We start from the raw sequence: 26,773 nt of genomic DNA on the forward strand, positions 1-26,773 counted from the left end.
AGAGAGAGAGAGAGAGAGAGCGAGAGAGAGAGAGAGAGAGAGACAGAGAGAGAGAGAGAGAGAGAGAGAGAGAGAGAGAGAGAGAGAGGAAGGAAGAAGGATTACACACACACACACACACACACACACACACCACCATCATCTGGAGTCTCGTTTCTTTCTTTTTTCCTGTGTTTTCTTTCTTTCTCTTCCTTTCTTTTTCTTCTTTTTCCTTTCTTTATCTATCCAGGGACAAAATCTTTCTTCCTTTCCTTCTTTCTTTCCTCCCTTTCGTCTCTTCCTTTGTCTTTTTTTTCATTTCTTCCTTTTTTCCCTTTCTTTATCTCTCAGCATCCAGGGACAAGTTATTTCTCTCTTTCCTTCTCTTTTTTCCTTCTTTCTTTCTTTCCTTCATTTCTTTTGTTTCCTTCTTTATCCAGAGACAAGTTTTTTCTCTCTTTCCTTCTCTTTTTTCCTTCTTTCTTTCTTTCCTTCATTTCTTTTGTTTCCTTCTTTATCCAGAGACAAGTTCTTTCTCTCTTTCCTTCTCTTTTTTCCTTCTTTCCTTCCTTCCTTTCTTTCTTTTGTTTCCTTCTTTATCCAGAGACAAGCTTTTTCTTTCTTTCCTTCTCTTTCTTCCTTCTTTCTTTCCTTCCTTTCTCTCTTTTGTTTCCTTCTTTATCCAGAGACAAGTTTTTTCTCTCTTTCCTTCTCTTTTTTCCTTCTTTCTTTCTTTCCTTTATTTCTTTTGTTTCCTTCTTTATCCAGACAAACTTTTTCTTTCTTTCCTTCTCCTTCTTCCTTCTTTCTTTCCTTCCTTCCTTTCTTTCTTTTGTTTCCTTCTTTATCCAGAGACAAGCTTTTTCTTTCTTTCCTTCTCTTTCTTCCTTCCTTCTTTCCTTCCTTTCTCTCTTTTGTTTCCTTCTTTATCCAGAGACAAGTTCTTTCTCTCTTTCCTTCTCCTTTTTCCTTCTTTCTTTCTTTCCTTCATTTCTTTTGTTTCCTTCTTTATCCAGACAAACTTTTTCTTTCTTTCCTTCTCTTTCTTCCTTCCTTTCTTTCTTTTGTTTCCTTCTTTATCCAGAGACAAGCTTTTTCTTTCTTTCCATCTCTTTCTCCCTTCTTTCTTTCTTTCCTTCCTTTCTTTTGTTTCCTTCTTTATCCAGAGACAAGTTCTTTCTCTCTTTCCTTCTCTTTTTTCCTTCTTTCCTTCCTTCCTTTATTTCTTTTGTTTCCTTCTTTATCCAGACAAGCTTTTTCTTTCTTTCCTTCTCTTTCTTCCTTCTTTCTTTCCTTCCTTTCTCTCTTTTGTTTCCTTCTTTATCCAGAGACAAGTTTTTTTCTTTCTTTCTCTTTTTCACTCTTTATCTATCTAGGGACACTTTCTTTCTCTCCTTTTTTTTATTTATTTATTTCTCTTTTCCTCTTCCTTTATTTATACCTTGGAGTTCACCAGTACCTAGGACACGTTCTTTCTTTGTTTCTTTCTTTCTTTCTGTCTGTCTTTGTTTGTTTTATATGAGTTCACCAGCAATCAAGGACACTTTCTTTCTTTCCGTCTTTCTGTGTGTCTTTATATAATGTCCATCTGAGTTCACCAGTATCCAGGATTAAGTAGTTTTTTTCCTATCTTTACTATCCATGAACTTACCTAACCTCTTCCTGAATGTATCTATCGTATGCCACTCACAATAAACTTAACCCCTACCTACCCTTACTACCCATGAACTTGCCTAACCTCTTTCTAAATGTATCTATCATATTGGCACTCACATCAAACCTGACTCCACCTACCCTTACTATCAATGGACTTACCTAACCTCTTCCTGAATGTATCTATCGTATTGGCACTCACAACAAACCTGACCCCACCTACCCTTACTATCCATGAACTTACCTAACTTCTTTCTGAATGTATCTATCGTATTAGGACTCACATCAAACCTAACCCCACCTACCCTTACTATCCATGGACTTACCTAACCTCTTCCTGAATGTATCTATCGTATGCCACTCACAATAAACTTAACCCCTACCTACCCTCATTACCCATGAACTTGCCTAACCTCTTTCTAAATGTATCAATCATATTGGCACTCACAACAAACCTAACCCCATCTACCCTTACTATCCATGGACTTACCTAACCTCTTCCTGAATGTATTTATCGCATTGGTACTCACATCAAACCTGACCTCACCTACCCTTACTATCCATGAACTTGCCTAACCTCTTTCTGAATGTATCTATCGTATTGGCAATCACAATAAATCTAACCCCATCTACCCTTACTATCCATGAACTTACCTAACTTCTTTCTGAATGTATCTATCGTATTGGTACTCACAACAAACCTGACTCCACCTACCCTTACTATCCATGGACTTACCTGACCTCTTCCTGAATGTATCTATCGAATTGGAACTCACATCAAACCCAACCCCATCTACCCTTACTATCCATGAACTTACCTAACCTCTTCCTGAATGTATCTATCGCATTGGTACTCACATCAAACCTAACCCCACCTACCCTTACTATCCATGGACTTACCTAACCTCTTCCTGAATGTATCTATCGTATTGGCACTCACAACAAACCTAACCCCACCTACCCTTACTATCAATGGACTTACCTAACCTCTTCCTGAATGTATCTATCGTATTGGGACTCACATCAAACCTAACCCCACCTACCCTTACTATCAATGAACTTGCCTAACCTCTTTCTAAATGTATCTATCATATTGGCACTCACATCAAACCTGACTCCACCTACCCTTACTATCAATGGACTTACCTAACCTCTTCCTGAATGTATCTATCATATTGGCACTCACATCAAACCTGACTCCACCTACCCTTACTCTCCATGAACTTGCCTAACCTCTTTCTAAATGTATCTATCGTATTGGCACTCACATCAAACCTGACCCCACCTACCCTTACTCTCCATGAACTTGCCTAACCTCTTTCTAAATGTATCTATCATATTGGCACTCACATCAAACCTGACTCCACCTACCCTTACTATCAATGGACTTACCTAACCTCTTTCTGAATGTATCTATCGTATTGGCAATCACAATAAATCTAACCCCATCTACCCTTACTATCCATGAACTTACCTAACCTCATCCTGAATGTATCTATCGTATTGGCACTCACATCAAACCTAACCCCACCTACCCTTACTATCCATGGACTTACCTAACCTCTTCCTGAATGTATCTATCGTATTGGCACTCACAACAAACCTAACCCCATCTACCCTTACTATCCATGGACTTACCTAACCTCTTCCTGAATGTATCTATCGTATTGGCACTCACATCAAACCTAACCCCACCTACCCTTACTTTCCATGAACTTACCTAACCTCTTCCTGAATGTATTTATCGCATTGGTACTCACATCAAACCTAACCCCACCTACCCTTACTATCCATGGACTTACCTAACCTCTTCCTGAATGTATTTATCGTATTGGCACTCACATCAAACCTGACTCCACCTACCCTTACTATCCATGAACTTACCTAACCTCTTCCTGAATGTATCTATCGTATTGGCACTCACAACAAACCTAACCCCACCTACCCTTACTATCCATGGACTTACCTAACCTCTTCCTGAATGTATTTATCGTATTGGCACTTACAACAAACCTAACCCCACCTACCCTTACTATCCATGGACTTACCTAACCTCTTCCTGAATGTATTTATCGCATTGGTACTCACATCAAACCTAACCCCACCTACCCTCACTATCCATGGACTTATCTATAACATCTTCTTTACTGTATCTATCGTATTGGCAGTTTTTGGCACTCATATGACTCGTTTTACTTAACTTCACCGTTCGATTTTCTTATGGCATACATCTGTTGCTTTCTCTTAAGTACCAGCGTAGCGCGTCGTCTCTTTCTCCTCTATCGGTTGGGAAGTGGTCGCTGATTCGGGCGCAGCTGTTCGATAAAAAGTTATGAAGTGTACTGTGAAGGCCGTCGCACATCTTTCCTTTTCTTTCTGCTATCGGTTGCGAAATGGCCGCTGATTGAAGGGCGGATGCTCCATAAAACCATTCCAGAAGCTGCGGACTGGTGAACACGACTCGCTCCTTTATCAAATGAAGACTGAACGAAGAATGAAAGCCAAAAAAAGCAGTCGTATTTTCACACGCTTCCGGCTCTCACAACAAACATTTCCAAAGGCCATAAAGGAGATTGATCGGGTTCACATGAGTTTTTTCACGTTCATGGTGAAGAAGCCTTGTGTCACACTATCACTAGGCTCATAAAACCATCCATGGAAATACACACAACTTCAATACGAAAGCTTTATCAAATGTGGGTGTGTGAGCCTCGAAGTGTTTATAAGAATATGAGTTCAAGACTTCGCACGCTTCCCCTCCTCCCGCCTTCCCCTTCCTCAGCCCCAGCAGGCGTGGACCCTTCCAGACCGCTTGGCGACTCATATTTGCCTTACAAGCGCATAGTTTCATCTACAAGAGCTTTGGGGAAGGTTGGAGGTCATATGAGAATAAGTGGCGAAGTTGAGCTCTCTTCTGTCCACTCCGGATTCATTTTGCAGGAACAGCGGCGTTTTTTTTCTTCTTTGGTCATTGCCCTTGAGCTGCTTCCTTTACTGTAAGAAACTGCTGACTCACAAACCTAGGTCAGTATTCTCAGACGCTTCCGCCTCTCACGTCAACCATTTACAAAGGCCAGAAAGGAGACTAGTTGGGTTCAAATGAGTGTCTTTTCACGTTCATGGCCCAGGAGAATTAGTAAGCTACCACCAGGTCTCATCAACTCCCGTCCTCCTACTGACAGTCTCCTACCTCTTAACTTCCGCCGCATTGTTGCCTCGCTTTCTATCTTCTATCGATATTTTCATGCTGACTGCTTTTCTGAATTTGCTAACTGCATGCCTCCCCCCCTCCCGCGGCCCCACTGCACTAGACTTCCTACTCTTGCTCGCCCCTATATTGTCCAAATCCCTTATGCAAGAGTTAACCAGTATCTTCATTCTTTTATCCCTGGAACAGCCTTCCTTTATCTGTATTCCCTCCTGCCTATGACTTGACCTCTTTCAAGAGAGGAGTGTCAAGAAACCTCTTCTCCCGAAATTGACCTCTCTTTTTGCCTCTTACTCTGTCTCGTTTTATTGGACCAGTGCCTGGCGGACTTTTTTGTTGCTTTTTTGTTTTGTTGCCCTTTTGTCTCCTTTGCTGTAAAAAAAAAAAAAAGGGGGGGGCCATAAAACTTACCCTGGAAAGGCCATAGACTCCTACGAAACTTTTGTCAAATTGTGTGTTGGAAGCCGAAATGTTTAAGAATATGACCCTGACCTTTCTGGAGTTGTCGGCGCGGAGCTGGCAGCGACACCTGCTTCATCCCGAGGGTGATAGCAAAGGGTGAGAACAGCCCGGAAGCACTGGGTCGGTAGCCTGTTCTCAACCACTCCCGTCTCCCACATCACCTACTTCCAATGAACAAAAAAGAGATCAATCGGGTTTTCATGAGTGTTTTTTTTTGTTCATGGTACACAAGACGGATCAGAATATCACCAGGGTCATAAAACTACATAAGGGAATGACTGAAACTCTTATGAAAGCCCTGTTAACTCGGCAGCTGCGGAGATCAAGTTTCTTAAAGGCCCCTCTAAGCGAATTAATGAGAAAAAATCATCATTCACGCAAACCATTTCATAATGTATATCAAAGCATTTGTGATCAGTTTATGCATCATCTATTTTGGGAGGTTTATATCATGGCAAAAAATTGGCCCGTCACTGGTACACGGTAAAGCCACAAATTTGGCCCGTCGCTGCTACCGGGTTAAATAGGTGTGCATGGGCGTCGAGGTGTTCATGAATATGACCCTTAGTTTTATCGTCGATTCCTTGCTTCCTGCGCCTTGTCGCCGCTGCTCACGCCAAAGAATAATTTTACATCGAAGAATTATTGAACATTACTGAAATTCTGAACGAAGTTGCATTGTGATTAGAAGGGAAAAAGGAAAACAGTATCACTGCGGGTACTAATTCGTTGTTATACTTCTTGAAATTTGTTTGTTGTGTATTTTAAGATATGTTAGCCTCCCCCTTCGTCTTCATGTCCTCACATTTCTTTAATCTTCTATATTCTCTCGTCTTCTTTCTCCTTCTCTCTCATCGCTTTCACTTTTATTTCTCCTTTCTCGATGTGTCAGGTGTTTGGGGGGCGGCTAAACAGCCGGCTTTTAGTGTACGCATTCCTCACTCTCTGAGGGATTCGCCTCTTATGATAATAAATATTCTTTAGCACCAAAACTATTAATGCAGAAACCCAGAAACATCAAAGAGCTATCATCCAAAGACAAAACAGAAGCAGCGGCACTCACGAAAACTATAAATATGAAACAGCGGCGAGTAAATCCAACACGATGGAAACTATGGAAGAGCTAATTTTAGATTCTAATGGGAAACCAGTTATCAGGAGACTTGGTGTTGGGAAAATGAATATATGAACGAACTTTTACCAGGAACGGGACCAAACACTGAACGAACTTTTAACAGGAACGAAACCAACCACTGAACGAACTTTTAACAGGAACGAAACCAAACACTGAACGAACTTTTAACGGGAACGAAACCAAACCATGAACGAACTTTTAACAGGAACGAAACCAAACATTGAACGAACTTTTAACAGGAACGGAACCAAACACTGAACGAACTTTTAACAGGAACGAAACCAAACACTGAACGAACTTTTAACGGGGACGAAACCAAACCATGAACGAACTTTAAACAGGAACGAAACCAAACACTGAACGAACTTTTAACGGGAACGAAACCAAGCACTGAACGAACTTTTAACAGGAACGAAACCAAACACTGAACGAACTTTTAACAGGAACGAAACCAAACCATGAATGAACTTTTAACGGGAACGAAACCAAACACTAAACGAACTTTTAACAGGAACGAGACCAAACACTGAACGAACTTTTAACGGGAACGAAACCAAACACTGAACGAACTTTTAACAGGAACGAAACCAAACACTGAAAGAACTTTTAACAGGAACGAAACCAAACACTGAACGAACTTTTAACGAGAACGAAACCAAACACTGAACGAACTTTTAACGGGAACGAAACCAAACACTGAACGAACTTTTAACAGGAACGAAACCAAACACTGAACGAACTTTTAACGGGAACAAAACCAAACACTGAACGAACTTTTAACAGGAACGAGACCAAACACTGAACGAACTTTTAACGGGAACGAAACCAAACACTGAACGAACTTTTAACGGGGACGAAACCAAGCCATGAACGAACTTTTAACGGGAACGAAACCAAAAAGTGAACGAACTTTAAACAGGAACGAAACCAAACACTGAACGAACTTTTAACAGGAACGAAACCAAACACTGAACGAACTTTTAACGGGAACGAAACCAAACACTGAACGAACTCTTAACAGGAACGAAAACAAACCATGAATTAACTTTTAACGGGAACAAAACCAAACACTGAACGAACTTTTAATAGGAACGAGACCAAACACTGAACGAACTTTTAACGGGAACGAAACCAAACACTGAACGAACTTTTAACAGGAACAAAACCAAACACTGAAAGAACTTTTAACAGGAACGAAACCAAACACTGAACGAACTTTTAACAGGAACAAAACAAAACACTAAACGAACTTTTAACAGGAACGAAACCAAATAAAGAACGAACTTTTAACGGGAACAAAACCAAACACTGAACGAACTTTTAACGGGAACGAAACCAAACCATGAACGAACTTTTAACAGGAACGAAACCAAACACTGAACGAACTTTTAACGGGAACGAAACCAAACAAAGAACGAACTTTTAACAGGAACGAAACCAAACCATGAACGAACTTTTAACAGCAACGAAACCAACCCAAGAACGAACTTTTAACAGGAACGAAACCAAACCATGAACGAACTTTTAACGGGAACGAAACCAAACACTGAACGAACTTTTAATAGGAACGAAACCAACCAATGAACGAACTTTTAACAGGAACGAAACCAAACACTGAACGAACTTTTAACGGGAACGAAACCAAATCATGAACGAACTTTTCACGGGAACGAAACCAAACCATGAACGAACTTTTAACGGGAACGAAACTAAACCATGAACGAACTTTTAACAGGAACGAAACCAAACACTGAACGAACGTTTAACGGGAACGAAACCAAACACTAAACGAACTTTTAACGGGAACGAAACCAAACACTGAACAAACTTTTAACGGGAACGAAACCAAACACTGAACGAACTTTTAACGGGTACGAAATCAAACACTGAACGAACTTTTAACGGGAACGAAACCAAACACTGAACGAACTTTTAACGGGAACGAAACCAAACACTAAACGAACCTTTAACGGGAACGAAACCAAAAACTGAACGAACTTTTAACGGGAACGAAACCAAACACTGAACGAACTTTTAACGGGAACGAAACCAAATCATGAACGAGCTTTTAACGGGAACGAAACCAAACACTGAACGAACTTTAAACGGGAACGAAACAAAACCATGAACGAACTTTAACGGGAACGAAACCAAAATATGAACGAACTCTTAACGGGAACGAAACCAAACCAAGAACGAACTTTTAACGGGAACGAAACCAAACCATGAACGAACTTTTAACAGGAACAAACCCAAACCATGAACGAACTTTTAACGGAAACGAAACCAAACAATGAACAAACTATTAACGGGAACGAAACCAAACCATGAACGAACTATTAACAGGAACGAAACCAAATTCTGAACGAACTTTTAACGGGAACGAAACCAAACACTGAACGAACTTTTAACGGGAACGAAACCAAACGCTGTAGGAACTTTTAACGGGAACGAAACCAAACACTGAACGAACTTTTAACGGGAACGAAACCAAACATTGAACGAACTTTTAACGGGAACGAAACCAAACCATGAACGAACTTTTAACGGGAACGAAACCAAACACTGAACGAACTTTTAACGGGAACGAAACCAAACAATGAACGAACTTTTAACGGGAACGAAACCAAACAATGAACGAACTTTTAACCCAGTAGCAGCGGGGACCATGTTTCTTAATGGTCCCTCCAAGCGAGAAAAATGAGAAAAAATCACCCCTCACACAAACCATTTCATAATACATATCAAAGCATTTGTGATCAGATTATGTATCATCTATTTTGGGGGGTTTGAATCATGGCACAAATTTGGCCCGTTGCTGCTACACAGTCAAGCCCCAAATTTGGCCCGTCGCTGCTACACGGTAAAGCCACAAATTTGGCCCGTCGCTGCTACCGGGTTAACGGGAACGAAACCAAACACTGAGCGAACTTTTAACGGGAACGAAACCAAACCATGAACGAACTATTAACGGGAACGAAACCAAACACTGAACGAACTTTTAACGGAAACGAAACCAAACACTGAACGAACTTTTAACAGGAACGAAACCAAACACTGAACGAAATTCAAACAGGAACGAAACCAAACCAAGAACGATCTTTAAATAGGAACGAAATCAAACACTGAACGAACTTTTAACGGGAACGAAACCAAACACTGAACGAACTTTTAACGGGAACGAAACCAAACACTGAACGAACTTTTAACGGGAACGAAACCAAACACTGAACGAACTTTTAACATGAACGAAACCAAACCATGAACGAACTTTTAACGGGAACGAAACCAAACCATGAACGAACTTTTAACAGGAACGAAACCAAACATTGAACGAACTTTTACAGGAACGGAACCAAACACTGAACGAACTTTTAACGGGAACGAAACCAAACACTGATCGAACTTTTAACGGGAACGAAACCAAACAATGAACGAATTTTTAACGGGAACGAAACCAAACAATGAACGAATTTTTAACGGGAACGAAACCAAACACTGAACGAATTTTTAACAGGAACGAAACCAAACAAAGAACGAACTTTAAACAGGAACGAACCCAAACCATGAACGAATTTTTAACGGGAACGAAACCAAACACTGAACGAATTTTTGACAGGAACGAAACTAAACCACGGACGAAATTTAAACAGGAACGAAACCAAACCATGAATGAACTTTTAACGGGAACGAAACCAAACAATGAACGAATTTTTAACGAGAACGGAACCAAACCACGAACGAACTTTTAACAGGAACGAAACCAAACCATGAACGAACTTTTAACGGGAACGAAACCAAATCATAAACGAACTTTTAACAGGAACAAAACCAAACCATGAACGAACTTTTAGCAGCAACAAAATCAAACACTAAACGAACTTTTAACGGGAACAAAACCAAACACTGAACGAATTTTAAACAGGAACGAAACCAAACCACGAACGAACTTTTAACAGGAACGAAACCAAACACTGAACGAACTTTTAACGGGAACGAAACCAAACCATGAACGAACTTTTAACGGGAACGAAAGCAAACACTGAATGAACTTTTAACGGGAACGAAATCAAACAATGAACGAACTTTTAACAGGAACGAAACCAAACGATGATCGAACTTTTAACGGGAACGAAACCAAACCATGAACGAAGTTTTAATGGGAACGAAACTAAACACTGAACGAACTTTTAACGGGAACGAAATCAAACAATGAACGAACTTTTAACGGGAACGAAACCAAACACTGAACGAACTTTTAACGGGAACGAAACCAAACACTGAACGAACTTTTAACGGGAAGGAAACCAAACACTGAACGAACTATTAACAGGACGAAACCAAACACTGAGGGAACTTTTAACGGGAACGAAACCAAACACTGAATGAACTTTTAACGGGAACGAAACCAATGAACGAACTTTTAACAGGAGCGAAACCAAACACTGAACGAAATTTAAACAGGAATGAAACCAAACCATGAACGAACTTCAAACAGGAACGAAACCAAACACTGAACGAACTTTTAACGGGAACGAAAGCAAACAAAGAACGAACTTTTAACGGGAATGAAACCAAACACTGAACGAACTTTTAGCGGGAACGAAACCAAACAAAGAACGAACTTTTAATGGGAACGAAACCAAACAAAGAACGAACTTTTAACGGGAACGAGACCAAACAAAGAACGAACTTTTAACGGGAATGAAACCAAACAAAGGACGAATTTTTAACCTGAACGAAACCAAACGGCGCACGAGTTTTTAACATGCATATATGTGCCGGGAGCCCTGCTGGTAACCCTGCCCTCATAACAACAATAATAATAATGTTTTCCTGTTCTGGATGTGCCCGCGGCCCCGGTGGTAACCTTTTCTTCGCCGTAACACTATAGCAATGTTTCCCCTCGCCCCTTACAGGCAGGAGCGCCGGGCACGCCCACCCTCGCCTCCGCCGCTCAATCGGCCAGTTCGGGGACATGATACGCCGAGCCACCCGACGCGAGGCGCTGCTCTACAACAACTACGGCAACCACTGCGGCTTCCAGGGCGGCGAGCAGCCCGCGGTGGACGAGGTGGACAGGTGAGCGGCCGGAGGATGAGGCCGGGGAGCCGCGATGAGCCGCGTGTCCCCGCGGTTACTTCAGACTCTTTGGTCATGACACATCACAATAGTTCTAATGTGGGCAAATGGATGGATCAAACAGAATATGCAGATGTTTAGTTAGTAGAAATACGAGTGACAGTCTGAAGTGGAGGTTAGATGGAGTATGGCTGGGAATAACAGGTGATGGGTATCTGGTTCTTATGTGTAGACTTACCCAGAGCCGAGGGATGGGAGGGTGTGGCCACCTTCATCACAGGCGCCATGTTGTTACCCAAACAGCCACGAGAAATTCAAATTGATGCTGATACAATAGTCCCTGCCTGTCCTCGCCTTTCCCTGAATTCATATACCTTGTACCAATATAAAGAACCTTCCCCAACTTTCTGTAATAGGTTGAGGGATTGTGATTACCTCAAAGTAGATTTATAGATGTTCATAGATGGTCTTCAGGTTTGGTGTCCTTGAAGGGATTACACTGTTGAAGGAAACCAGATGCTAGAGTTCCCAGGCGTGGCGAAACGTCGATCGATGTCTGGTGTCCTTGAAGTGGTTGTAACGTTGAAGGTAAAGAAGTACGGGAGTTTCCAGTTGTGGCGAAGCGGCGATCGATGTCTGGTGTCCTTGAAGTGGTTGTAACGTTGAAGGTAAAGAGGTACGGGAGTTTCCAGTTGTGACGAAGCGGCGATCGATGTCTGGTGTCCTTGAAGTGGTTATAGGGCCGAGGGTAACCAGGTACAGAAGTTTCCAGTTGTGGCGAAGCGGTGATCGATGTCTGGTGTCCTTGAAGTGGTTATAGGGTCGAGGGTAACCAGGTGCCGACAAGAGTTCCCAGGTGTGGTGAATTGATCGATATCCGGTGTCCCTGAAGTGGCTATAAGGTTGAGGCTCACCAGGCAAAGGGTTTCCCAAGCGTGTTAAAAGCCTTGATCTTCAGTTTTCCTAATATTGTACCCGTTATATTCTCAGCAATCCCTTCACTCCCCAAATGCAAGCCCCTTAACACTACCGGGAGCTATGTGCCTCCCGCGGGCCCGTCAAGCCACTGGCTGATCGGAGGCCTTCAGTCAAGTCGTTTTGTTTTTGGTGCCACGCCACCAAATTCGTTGTGTTTGTTCGGTGCAGCCGTGTATCTGTGGGGGCCCAGGGTCTGCACTATTTTTGGACGGAACCACCTCCTGTATCTTTGAGACCTCCTCAGTCTGCCACGGAGGGACGCGTCAGCCAGCAGAGGATTTTCAAATGAGGGGCTGACAGCACAACGCGAGGCCCTTAATATGAAACTGCGCCTTAGGAAACACTCAGACTTGTGTGCCAGAGAGCTTGCACCGGAACTGAAGAACTCGCCCGACTTGTCACTGTAGTACCTTAATTGTTTGAGGTGTTGACATTTACGCACGAAAGAGAGCTCTCAGAAATGTACCCAATGTTGTGGACTGCCTTCAAAATGTTTTACACCTTCAATGACCGTCACTGCATCAGAGCGGGGCTTTTTAAAGACGCTCATCAGATCCTACCTGAGGTCCCCCACGTCACAGGAGCGCCTTGGTGGCCTTGATGCCGTGCCTAGGAACCCTGCGAGGCGACGGCTGGCCAGAGTTCACGTGATGAGGCCACACACGACTTTGCATTTAAGGAAGGCAGGAAAGCTCGGGGCTGATATGTCAGTTGTGTATTCAGATTGTGCCTCTTGTTTGAAGTGCAGCAGTGCAATGAATCCGTTATATTCAAGTATATGCTATTATATTAAGTTTGTGTTTCTTGTGTGATATACGAGGTGTACAAGTTACTGTTGTTGAAAATGATATAAGAAATAATTTGTGGTTCCAAATCCCTTAATAGAAATAAGTCGGTGCAGTCTGGTGCTTTCTTTGCTGTGGGGGGGAGGAAGGGGTGCTGAAGGGGCTCGCCCGGGGCGCCGTACAAGCTTGGTCCGCTGGTGTTGGCAGCTGTGTGTGTGTTGCAGGTGCTGCCGCAACCACGACCGCTGCTACAACGCCGCCTCCGCCGGGCCGTGCGCGTCCTCCTGGCTGGGCCCGTCCTTCATCAGGTACTCCTGGGCCTGGAACGGGACGCACCTGCTCTGTGGTGAGTCACCGCGCGGCGCGGCCAGCACACCGTTTGTCCGTTTGTCGTAGTATTCTCCGTACTTTACTGCACAGATGTCTCCTATATCTCGTCCTGTTCTCCCACACATGAACCATTACTCTTCAAGCAAGCTGTCCGGGCACATCCTTCCTGTGGCTCATTCTCTCCCCGTATTTACCTCTGTGTACTTTGTAATATAACTCCTGTGTATCTCATCCCCCTCTTATCCTCCACGCCGATGCATCATTCATTTCCTGTCCCTTGTATTCCCTTATCAAACAATCATAATCTATTCTTTCCTTTTCTCGTAAAGTTTGTCTTGTCCTCTACGTTTCGATACACTCTGTACCTGTATTCGGTATCTGTATCTCCTCCTTTTGTTCCCCACACCTTGATGCAGCACCTTCCTGCCCCATCTTTCCTTTAGAGACAGGCAGCGGCGGCGGCCCTGTGTCTCATCCTCCTCTTGTCATCCACACCGATGCATCATTCCTTCTCTGTCCCCTGCTGCATTCCCTTACCAAACAGTCCTCGGCTATTCTTCCTTCTCTCATAAGGACTGTCTTGTTTCACACGCTTTGATACTCTCTGTACCTGTATTCTGCACCTGTATCTCCTCCGCTTGGTGTTTGTCTCGTTTCTCACGTTTCGATACAGTGCCCATGTTCTGCATCTGCCGATCTCCTCCTCTTGTTCCCCACACCTTGATGCTGCACCTGCACCTGTAGATAGGTGGCGGCGGCGGCGGCCCGTCCCTCCCGCGTCCCTCATTGTTTCTGTTTCCCAGGCGCGGAGAACGACGGGTGCAGGAAGGCTGCGTGTGAATGTGACGCCACGGCCGCTACCTGCTTCTCGCGGCACCCCTGGAACGCCGAGCACAAGAAGACTTCCATCTGGGACATCCTGGCGTGAGGCGGATGGGCCAGGCGACGACACCCACAGGAGGCGACACGAAGGATAGCTGAAGGTGCTGATGACGTGCTGTGGTGATGTAAGGAATCGCTAAAGTGGGTACAAGTTGTTGAAGTGACTCGCTAAAGTGGGTACAAGTTTAAGTGCTGGAGTGATGCAATAACTCGTTAAAATGGGTGCAAGTTGATGAAGTGCCGGACTGATGGAAGGAATCGGTAAAATGGGTACAAGTTTAAGAGCTGGACTGATGCAAGGACTCGCTAAGATGGGTACCAGCTGATGAAGTGCTAAAGTGGATACAAGTTGATGAGGTGCAAAAGTGGATACAAGTTGATGAGGTGCAAAAGTGGATACAAGTTGGTGAGGTACTAAAGTGGATACAAGTTGGTGAGGTACTAAAGTGGATACAAGTTGATGAGGTACTAAAGTGGATACAAGTTGATGAGGTACTAAAGTGGATACAAGTTGATGAGGTACTAAAGTGGATACAAGTTGATGAGGTGCAAAAGTGGATACAAGTTGATGAGGTGCAAAAGTGGATACAAGTTGATGAGGTGCAAAAGTGGATACAAGTTGATGAGGTACTAAAGTGGATACAAGTTGATGAGGTACTAAAGAGGATACAAGTTGATGAGGTACTTAAGTGGATACAAGTTGATGAGGTACTAAAGTGGATACAAGTTGATGAGGTACTAAAGTGGATACAAGTTGATGAGGTGCAAAAGTGGATACAAGTTGATGAGGTACTAAAGTGGATACAAGTTGATGAGGTGCAAAAGTGGATACAAGTTGATGAGGTACTAAAGTGGATACAAGTTGATGAGGTGCAAAAGTGGATACAAGTTGATGAGGTACTTAAGTGGATACAAGTTGACATGCCTTCTTCTTTTAGTGTCCCCCGCAGTTTCGCTTCTCAGGTTATCCTTTGTCACTGTTTCCATGGTCGTTGCTCTTCTGGACTTGCCAACTGTACTCTAGTCCACCGCAGTTGACCCCGAATACCTGTCTCCACCCCTCCCACAGCCTCGCTACACAAGACTTCCCACTCGAGCTCATCCCTATTATTATTATTATTATTGTTTTAAATGAGACGAAACAGGATTACATGGTCCAAAACACTTACTAATACCAACACAACATTCTTCCTCTTCACTTCCCTTTCCTTCCATACCACATTCAATATCATTCACTAATACTAACACAACATTCTTCCTCTTCACTTCCCTCTCCTTCCATACCACATTCAATATCATTCACTAATACTAACACAACATTCTTCCTCTTCACTTCCCTCTCCTTCCACAGTACATTCAATATCATTCACTAATACTAACACAACATTCTTCCTCTTCACTTCCCTCTCCTTTAATAGCACATTCAATATCATTCACTAATACTAACACAACATTCTTCCTCTTCACTTCCCTCTCCTTCCATAACACATTCAATATCATTCACTAATACTAACACAACATTCTTCCTCTTCACTTCCCTCTCCTTTAATAGCACATTCAATATCATTCACTAATACCAACACAACATTCTTCCTCTTCACTCTCCTTTAATAGCACATTCAATATCATTCACTAATACTAACACAACATTCTTCCTCTTCACTTCCCTCTCCTTCCATAACACATTCAATATCATTCACTAATACTAACACAACATTCTTCCTCTTCACTTCCCTCTCCTTTAATAGCACATTCAATATCATTCACTAATACCAACACAACATTCTTCCTCTTCACTTCCCTCTCCTTTAATAGCACATTCAATATCATTCACTAATACTAACACAACATTCTTCCTCTTCACTTCCCTCTCCTTTAATAGCACATTCAATATCATTCACTAATACTAACACAACATTCTTCCTCTTCACTTCCCTCTCCTTTAATAGCACATTCAATATCATTCACTAATACTAACACAACATTCTTCCTCTTCCCTCTCCTTCCATACCACATTCAATATCATTCACTAATACCAACACAACATTCTTCCTCTTCACTTCCCTCTCCTTCCATACCACATTCAATATCATTCACTAATACTAACACAACATTCTTCCTCTTCACTTCCTTCTCCTTCTACACCACATTCAATATCATTCACTAATACTAACACAACATTCTTCCTCTTCACTTCCCTCTCCTTCCATACCACATTCAATATCATTCACTAATACAAACACAACATTCTTCCTCTTCACTTCCCTCTCCTTCCATACCACATTCAATATCATTCACTAATACTAACACAACATTCTTCCTCTTCACTTCTTCCTCCTTCCATACCACATTCAATATCATTCACTAATACCAACACAACATTCTTCCTCTTCACTTCCCTCTCCTTTAATAGCACATTCAATATCATTCACTAATACTAACACAACATTCTTCCTCTTCACTTCCCTCTCCTTCCATACCACATTCAATATCATTCACTAATACTAACACAACATTCTTCCTCTTCACTTCCCTCTCCTTTAATAGCACATTCAATATCATTCACTAATACTAACACAACATTCTTCCTCTTCACTTCCCTCTCCTTCCATACCACATTCAATATCATTCACTAATACTAACACAACATTCTTCCTCTTCACTTCCCTCTCCTTCCATACCACATTCAATATCATTCACTAATACTAACACAACATTCTTCCTCTTCACTTCCCTCTCCTTTAATAGCACATTCAATATCATACACTAATACTAACACAACATTCTTCCTCTTCACTTCCCTCTCCTTCCACAGTACATTCAATATCATACACTAATACTAACACAACATTTTCTCTCTTCACTTCCCTCTCCTTTAATAGCACATTCAATATCATACACTAATACTAACACATTTCCCCTCTTCACTTCCCTCTCCTTCCACAGTACATTCAATATCATTCACCAATAATAACACAACATTTCCCCTCTTCACTTCCCTCTTCTTCCATAGCACATTCAGTATCATTCACTAATACTAACACAACATTCTTCCTCTTCACTTCCCTCTCCTTCAACTGCACATTCGGTATCATTCACGAAAACTAACACAACTTTCTTCCTCTTCACTTCCTTCTCCTTCCGTAGTGTCGGGACCCAGAAAACGAGCAAACAGAGGAATGACCATACCAGTACAGTGTAAACATCTGACAGGACAAACACTAACAAGAAGGGTGACAGATATACAACAGTGTAAACATCTCATAGGACAAATTCTAACAAAGGGGGGAAACAACGAGGGTAACGGAAAACAGATACCCAGACCCAGATACAGAAAACAGATACCTAGAAAGGGTGGTCAGAAAGTGTGGACAACCATTCAAAAAGACTCTGAACATGTGACGTCAGTCGTGACGACATGCTATAAGCGAATAACTGAACAGAGAAGTCACTGTGGGAGTGTCTTAAGAGTGAATCACGAATAGCAGGAGAAGTAAACAATACAGCATAATGAGCGAGAAAAAGGTTGTTGACAGGATGTATTGGGTACTGGTTATGTAGAAAATTAAGGCGTGTCAAGAATGTAGTTCCGCCTCAAGCAAAGAAAAAATGTGACCTAGAAATCAGTAGTAAGAGCAGACCGAGCTTGGTTCTTGCCTCTAGCAGACTTGCTACTCACTCAGCTGAGAATGGCTGTTGTGATCTTAATCGTGAGTAAAAATTCGAGAATCTAAGGGAAACCGACTGTATTGTCCTGGAGATTATATTGTAGGAGATGTGTAGTAGGATTGTGAGTGCATGGTACAGGATAGTGATTATTTGTTTGCGATGTTAAGCAGAGATGGAAACCACTGCGTGTGGTATGATTTGGTGTTTCAGTAAATTGCAGTAGATTATACAATAGGATGTGTTACTAGGATTTGTGAGGAGAGTACTTAATTATTGTGATGTAAGCAGAGAGATACAAACCACTGCTTGTGGAATGATGAGTGTTATTATTATTGGCAACAACTGAGCACATATTGTAGTATTATGTTTAAGGCATGTCGTTTGTCATATGTGGTATCCATTGCTGAATATGCCAGAGTGTTATGATCGTCTGAGCATAGAATATTGCGTAAGGCAATTATTTTCATTTAATTCTAAATAAATGTATATTATATTTTTCTCTTGTATATCCCCGAACACTAGTCTCCAATAACAACTTAAACCGGATCACGCTACCAGGGATACGAGACTGTGAGATCATTTATGGAGTAATTAATGAGTGATAAAAGAGTTTTTTTAATACAAGTTGATGCAAATAAAATAAAATATAAGGATTAAATACAAGAAAAGAAGGGTCTAAAAATAGCACATTCAATATCATTCACTAATACTAACACAACATTCTTCCTTTTCACTTCCCTCTCCTTCAATAGCACATTCAATATCATATACTAATACTAACACAAAATTTATCCTTTTTACTTCTCTCTCCTTCCATAATCCATACACTTTCGCTCACTAATACTAAAACAGCATCCCTTCTCTTTACTCCTCTCTCCTTCCCCACTCCTTTCAATATCACTTACGCCCTGATCCTGCATAACTTCCCTATCCAAGAGTCTATCCGTATTTTTCCTTCTTTCGTCCCTTTCACTGCCACCGCTTTCTCTATGCCTTCTTCCTATGACTTGCACACTTTGCGGAGGCGAACACCAAAGTCAGTATTCTTAGACACATCCGGCTCTCACATCAGTTAACTCGAAAGGCCAAAAAAAGGGGTTTAACGCGTTCCTATGAGCGTCTTTTCACGTTCATGGTCTGGAGGCTTTGTCGAACTACCACCAAGGTCATAAAACTACCCATGGAAATTTAGAAAACATCATAAGAACATAAGAACATAAGAACACAGGAGTCTACAAGAGGCCGGTAGGCCTGTACTAGGCAGCTCCTTTGACCCTAAGCTTCCGTGTATCTAACCCCACCTAATATCGCTGTCCATGAATTTATCTAGTCTATTTTTGAATGTGACAATTGTATTGGCACTCACCACATGACTGCTAAGCCCATTCCACTCATCCACCACCCTGCCTTGTTAGATGTATGTGCTTAGGCCGAAATGCTTAAAATATTATGGGCGCAAGACGCTTCGCTGACCAGAATTCCTTATCATTTCGGCGTCATCCGTGTTCCCTTTATAGGACCAGCGCGTTGAGTACTATTTAATTTATTCTTATTCTTTGGCTAGCCTGCCTGCTCCTTTTACCGTAACATGAAAACAAGCAACATTCTGCCCCAGCAAGCTAAAGCCAGATTATTTTTTTACAGTAAAGGAAGCAGATCAAGGGCAAAATCAACAAAAACAAAAAAAGGCACAACAACGAAAAAATTCCGCTAGCACACGTCGTATAAGTATTTATGAAGTCATGTGGCTAGTTTGGATTTCTCGTTCCATTTTCGGGGCGAAGTCAATTAGAAGTGTTGGATTTTCAGAGTGAAGTCGAAATATTACAAAAAAAAAAAAAACTTCATCGTAATAAGTTATATAAATCAATCAACAGCTTTATATTAGTATTTATTAGGTCATGTGGCTTGTTTGAGTTTCTATTTAAATTTTGGGATGGAGTCTGTAAGAAGAGTTGAATTTTCAGTCAAGTCGACACATTACAAATTCAGTCGTAAAAGTTATATATAAAAAAATCAACAAAACCAACTAACCACGCCTTGAAAAACGGGTCAACAAATCAGCCACAGTACTGCTGATGAAGACTTATACGACGTAAAAAAGAAAAGGCGTCGTCACAAAGGATGATGAAGATTTGGGCTGTAACATGCAAGTACATATAGAAAGAAAAAGTCATTGCAGTCTAACGCTTGTAAAGAACGGTCATGTCGTATCCAAAAGTATCGGCGCCTCAGTTCGCCTGTTTGAAAAGCCTCTCGTAGAAGTTCCTGGGATTTTCATGAACGGTTTTGTGATCCCGAGTTCTGCGCCTTGAACGGGAAAACCACCCATGAGTACTCGGTTAACCTTCCCTGTGGCCTTGGGGAGAGTGGTAATGGGAGACCGAGACGTGTAAGAATATGGACCCAAGAGTCTTTAGTCGGCACTCTCAGATACTTCCACCTCTCACGTCAACTGTTTCCGAGAGCCCAAAAGGAGATCAATCGGGTTGAGGCGAGTGTTTTTTTTCAGGTTCATGGTACAGAAGAATGGTCAAAGTACCACCAGGGTCATAGAACTACCCACCATGGAAATGCCCCCTCCCAAGAAAGAAAGGAAGAAAGAAAGGATGAATGAAAGAAAGAGAAAGAAAGAGAAATAAATAAGAAAGGAGGAAAAGGAGAGAGGCCGAAAAGAAGATCAATCAGGTCATGGCGATTTTTTTCAAGCTTCATGGCACAGAAGTCAGAATACCACCAGGGTCATAAAACTACCCACCATGGAACTACCTCCCGCCCTCCACAACTCCTACGAAAACCTTGCCAAATGTGTGTGTGCTGTCTCCGTGCACTCCCATCAAGTTTGTATAGGTCTTCATGTACCTCCACAGGCTGTCACGCCCTCACTAATATATTACACACACACACACACACACACACACACACACACACACACACACACACACACACACACACACACACACACACAAGGACGATGTTCGTGTTTCAGACTCGCCGCAGACCCGATTAGAACGACAGGTTGCAGAAAAACAAAAATCTCCTTTCTTGTGGCAGAGTTTTATGCTGCAGAGAGAATGTTTGTGTTGTTTTGTTCTGGAGTGTTGAAGATGTGATTTTTTAGAGCGGGAAAATGACTGAGTAAGATTCGTTGAGATGAAGAGTAAGTGGGAATAAAGAAATAATAAAAGAAAGAAAAAATAAAAGAATAAGAAAAAAAGTATTATTACTATTATTATTATTATTATTATTATTATTATTATTATTATTATTATTATTATTATTATCATTATTATTATTATTATTACTATTATTATTATTATTATTATTATTATTATTATTATTATTATTATTATTATTATTATTATTATTATTATTATTGTAGGCCAAGAATGTCAGCCTCTCTGGAGAGTTTGTGAAAGTATGTACCCAGTAAGGGTTCCGGAGGGGGAACATTGGCCTTAGGAAAGAACAAGTCACCTTTGTAAAAAACTGTTAACTCTGTTCTTAAATAATTGCAGGTTTTCAGCTTTAACAACATCATTTGGGAGCTGGTTCCACAATTTAGTTATGCAGGGAAGTATTAAAACGTACAGCTGAAAATGCTAAATCATTGAGATTTGAAGCAAACCTTGTGAATCGAACCTGGAGAAAAGATGGAGGAAGTTCAGAAAGCAAAGAATGGTTATGATTGTTAAATATCTTATACAACAGAGTAAGAGAGCCAACAATGCGGCGATGTTCAAGATTAATATCTAGATTAGGCAGCAAAAACTCGATCTGGTTAAACGACCGGTCCAAGAGCTTCATATGGGAGTCTGCAGCATAGAGGTAAAAAGGGGAGCAGTACTCAAAATGTGGCAATAAAAATGAATAAAAGGAATTTAATATAACGCTGTCGTCAGAATATATCTTTTTGCATTTGCGAAGAAGACCAATTTTCTGAGAGATTGACGAAGCAACAGACCGCGAGTGAGACTCAAATGTTAGTTTAGAGTTTAGAGAGAGAAGAAAGAAATGAAAAAAGAAAAAGAAAGAAAGAAATGAAGAAAGAGAAAGAAAGATATGAAGAGAAAATAAGAAAGAAGGAAAGAACCCCCCCCCCCGAATGTAATAGCTAAGAAAATAATGATGAATGGTTAAATGAATGAAAGAGAGCGAGAAAGAAAGAGATTGAACGAGTGAAGGAAGGAAAGAAAAAAGAAAGGAAGAAGAGAGGACATAAGGAAATAAATGAATAAATAAATAAATAAATAAATAAACAGGTGAATGAAAACCTTCCAAAAAAAGAAAATAGGAAGGAAGGAAGGAAGGAAAGGGAGGGAGAAATGGAAGGAAGGAAGGAAGGAACGAAGGAAGGAAGGAAAGAAAGAGGGAAAGAACTAAAAAGGAAAGTATGAAAGAAAGAAAAGAAAAGAAAAAAGGAAAGCAAAAAAAAAAGAATTGAATGAACGGAAAATTAATTAATGAAGGACAGCGATAAAGAGAGAATGAATGAATGAGGGAAGGAAAGAAAAAAGAAAAGAAAAAGAAAAGATTTGAATGAACGGAAAATTAATTAATGAAGGACAGCGATAAAGAGAGAATGAATGAATGAGGGAAGGAAAGAAAAAAGAAAAGAAAAAGAAAAGATTTGAATGAACGGAAAATTAATTAATGAAGGACAGCGATAAAGGAGAATGAATGAATGAGGGAAGGAAAGAAAAAAGGAAAGAAAAAGAAAAGAATTGAAAGAACGGAAAATCAATTAATGAAGGACAGCGATAAAGAGAGAATGAATGAATGAGGGAAGGAAAGAAAGAAGGAAAGAAAAAAAAAAGAATTGAATTAACGGAAAATTAATAATTGATGGACAGCGATAAATGGATAATGAATTAATGAGGGAAGGAAAGAAAGAAGGAAAGAAAAAAAAAGAATTGAATGAACGGAAAATTAATTAATGAAGGACAGCGATAAAGAGAGAATGAATGAATGAGGGAAGGAAAGAAAAAAGGAAAGAAAGGCCACAAAAAATAAATAAGAAAATAAATAAATGATTAATGGAGGAATGAATGAAAACTTGCAAAAAAAGAAAAAGAAGAAGAAAGGAAGGAAGGAAGGAAGGAAGGAAGGGAAAGGAACAAGTAAAGAAAGGAAAATAAGAAGAAAGATATACCACTGATTTCTATATCAATTATCAACATTAACACATTTACTATTTTTCTTTACTCCTTCCCTGATCCATTTAACAAGCCTTACTAACACTAACACAACATTCTTTCGCTTTACTTCCTACTTCTTCCATAATCACTTCAATATCACTAACAGTACTAACACAACATTCTTCTTTACTTTCACTGGGCTGGAGGCTGCAGAACGCTTAGCCTCAGCCCTTACTATTATTTCCGATTGGGGCAAGAAGAACCTGGTGTCCTTCAACGCCTCAAAAACACAGTTTCTCCACCTATCCACTCGACACAATCTTCCAAACAACTATCCCCTATTCTTTGACAACACCCAGCTATCACCTTCCTCAACACTAAACATCCTCGGTCTATCCTTAACTCAAAATCTCAACTGGAAACTTCATATCTCATCTCTTACTAAATCAGCTTCCTCGAGGCTGGGCGTTCTGTACCGTCTCCGCCAGTTCTTCTCCCCTGCACAGTTGCTGTCCATATACAGGGGCCTTGTCCGCCCTCGTATGGAGTATGCATCTCATGTGTGGGGGGGCTCCACTCACACAGCTCTTCTGGACAGAGTGGAGGCTAAGGCTCTTCGTCTCATCAGCTCTCCTCCTCATACTGATAGTCTTCGACCTCTTAAATTCCGCCGCAATGTTGCCTCTCTTTCTATCTTCTATCGATATTTCCACGCTGACTGCTCTTCTGAACTTGCTAACAGCATGCCTCCCCCCCCTCCCGCGGCCCCGCTGCACTCGACTTTCTACTCATGCTCATCCCTATACTGTCCAAACCCCTTATGCAAGAGTTAACCAGCATCTTCACTCTTTCATCCCTCACGCTGGCAAACTCTGGAACAATCTTCCTTCATCTGTATTTCCTCCTGCCTACGACTTGAACTCTTTCAAGAGGAGGGTATCAGGACACCTCTCCTCCCGTATTTGATCTTGCTTTCGGCCACCTCTTTTGTTTCTTTTTTTAGGAGCAGCGAGTAGCGGGCTTTTTTTATTATTGTTTTCTTTTTTTTGTGTGCCCTTGAGCTGCCTCCTTTGTTGTAAAAAAATAAAAAAAAAACTCCTTCACCAGTCCTTTCAATATCACTAACAGTACTAACACAACATTCCTCTTTACTTTCACTCCTTCACCAGTCCCTTCAATATCACTAACAGTACTAACACAACATTCCTCTTTACTTTCACTCCTTCACCAGTCCCTTCAATATCACTAACAGTACTAACACAACATTCCTCTTTACTTTCACTCCTTCACCAGTCCCTTCAATATCACTAACAGTACTAACACAACATTCTTCTTTACTTTCACTCCTTCACCAGTCCCTTCAATATCACTAACAGTACTAACACAACATTCCTCTTTACTTTCACTCCTTCACCAGTCCCTTCAATATCACTAACAGTACTAACACAACATTCTTCTTTACTTTCACTCCTTCACCAGTCCCTTCAATATCACTAACAGTACTAACACAACATTCCTCTTTACTTTCCACTCCTTCACCAGTCCTTTCAATATCACTAACAGTACTAACACAACATTCCTTCACCAGTCCCTTCAATATCACTAACAGCACTAACACAACATTCCTCTTTACTTTCCACTCCTTCACCAGTCCTTTCAATATCACTAACAGCACTAACACAACATTCCTTCACCAGTCCCTTCAATATCACTAACAGTACTAACACAACATTCCTCTTTACTTTCCACTCCTTCACCAGTCCCTTCAATATCACTAACAGTACTAACACAACATTCTTCTTTACTTTCCACTCCTTCACCAGTCCCTTCAATATCACTAACAGTACTAACACAACATTCTTCTTCACTCCTTCACCAGTCCCTTCAATATCACTAACAGTACTAACACAACATTCTTCTTTACTTTCACTCCTTCACCAGTCCTTTCAATATCACTAACAGTACTAACACAACATTCCTCTTTACTTTCACTCCTTCACCAGTCCCTTCAATATCACTAACAGTACTAACACAACATTCTTCTTTACTTTCACTCCTTCACCAGTCCTTTCAATATCACTAACAGTACTAACACAACATTCTTCTTTACTTTCACTCCTTCACCAGTCCCTTCAATATCACTAATAGTACTAACACAACATTCCTCTTTACTGTCCACTCCTTCACCAGTCCTTTCAATATCACTAACAGTACTAACACAACATTCTTCTTTACTTTCACTCCTTCACCAGTCCTTTCAATATCACTAACAGTACTAACACAACATTCCTCTTTACTTTCCACTCCTTCACCAGTCCTTTCAATATCACTAACAGTACTAACACAACATTCCTCTTTACTTTCCACTCCTTCATCAGTCCCTTCAATATCACTAACAGTACTAACACAACATTCCTTCACCAGTCCCTTCAATATCACTAACAGTACTAACACAACATTCCTTCACCAGTCCCTTCAATATCACTAACAGTACTAACACAACATTCCTTCACCAGTCCCTTCAATATCACTAACAGTACTAACACAGCATTCCTTCACCAGTCCCTTCAATATCACTAACAGTACTAACACAACATTCCTTCACCAGTCCCTTCAATATCACTAACAGTACTAACACAACATTCCTCTTTACTTTCACTCCTTCACCAGTCCCTTCAATATCACTAACAGTATTAACACAACATTCCTCTTTACTTTCACTCCTTCACCAGTCCCTTCAATATCACTAACAGTGCTAACACAACATTCCTCTTTACTTTCACTCCTTCACCAGTCCCTTCAATATCACTAACAGTACTAACACAACATTCCTCTTTACTGTCCACTCCTTCACCAGTCCCTTCAATATCACTAACAGTACTAACACAACATTCTTCTTTACTGTCCACTCCTTCACCAGTCCCTTCAATATCACTAACAGTACTAACACAACATTCTTCTTTACTTTCCACTCCTTCACCAGTCCCTTCAATATCACTAACAGGGTAACAGCACTAACAACATTCCTCTTTACTTTCACTCCTTCACCAGTCCCTTCAATATCACTAACAGTACTAACACAACATTCTTCTTTACTTTCACTCCTTCACCAGTCCCTTCAATATCACTAACAGTACTAACACAACATTCTTCTTTACTTTCACTCCTTCACCAGTCCCTTCAATATCACTAACAGTACTAACACAACATTCTTCTTTACTTTCACTCCTTCACCAGTCCCTTCAATATCACTAACAGTACTAACACATCATTCTTCTTTACTTTCACTCCTTCACCAGTCCCTTCAATATCACTAACAGTACAAACACAACATTCCTCTTTACTGTCCACTCCTTCACCAGTCCTTTCAATATCACTAACAGTACTAACACAACATTCCTCTTTACTGTCCACTCCTTCACCAGTCCTTTCAATATCACTAACAGTACTAACACAACATTCCTCTGTAGTG

General features: G+C 41.0%; 1 protein-coding gene across 13 annotated transcripts in view; it reads left to right on the top strand.

The window, feature by feature from the left end:
* The window catches only part of LOC127008520 (phospholipase A2, minor isoenzyme-like), a 37,373-nt gene extending 21,278 nt beyond the window's left edge, over window positions 1-16,095 (top strand). For 7 of the 13 annotated variants that reach the window (XR_007761117.1, XR_007761119.1, XR_007761118.1 and 4 more), the window contains 2 exons: window positions 14,906-15,040; window positions 15,203-16,095. Coding sequence is in view for 1 of the 13 variants with exons in the window: in XM_050880686.1 (XP_050736643.1) it covers window positions 11,416-11,519; window positions 13,507-13,628; window positions 14,416-14,540 (351 nt within the window). In the remaining 12 variants the exon portion in view is untranslated. Of the gene's footprint in view, window positions 1-11,336; window positions 11,520-13,506; window positions 13,629-14,415; window positions 14,825-14,905; window positions 15,149-15,202 lie in introns of those variants that run through there. The other 6 variants (XM_050880686.1, XR_007761120.1, XM_050880643.1 and 3 more) reach the window with 6 other exon arrangements.
* The last annotated feature ends 10,678 nt before the right edge of the window (window positions 16,096-26,773 follow it).

This window comes from Eriocheir sinensis, chromosome 38 (assembly GCF_024679095.1).
Source record: "Eriocheir sinensis breed Jianghai 21 chromosome 38, ASM2467909v1, whole genome shotgun sequence".
In the NCBI taxonomy this organism is placed as follows: domain Eukaryota; kingdom Metazoa; phylum Arthropoda; class Malacostraca; order Decapoda; family Varunidae; genus Eriocheir; species Eriocheir sinensis.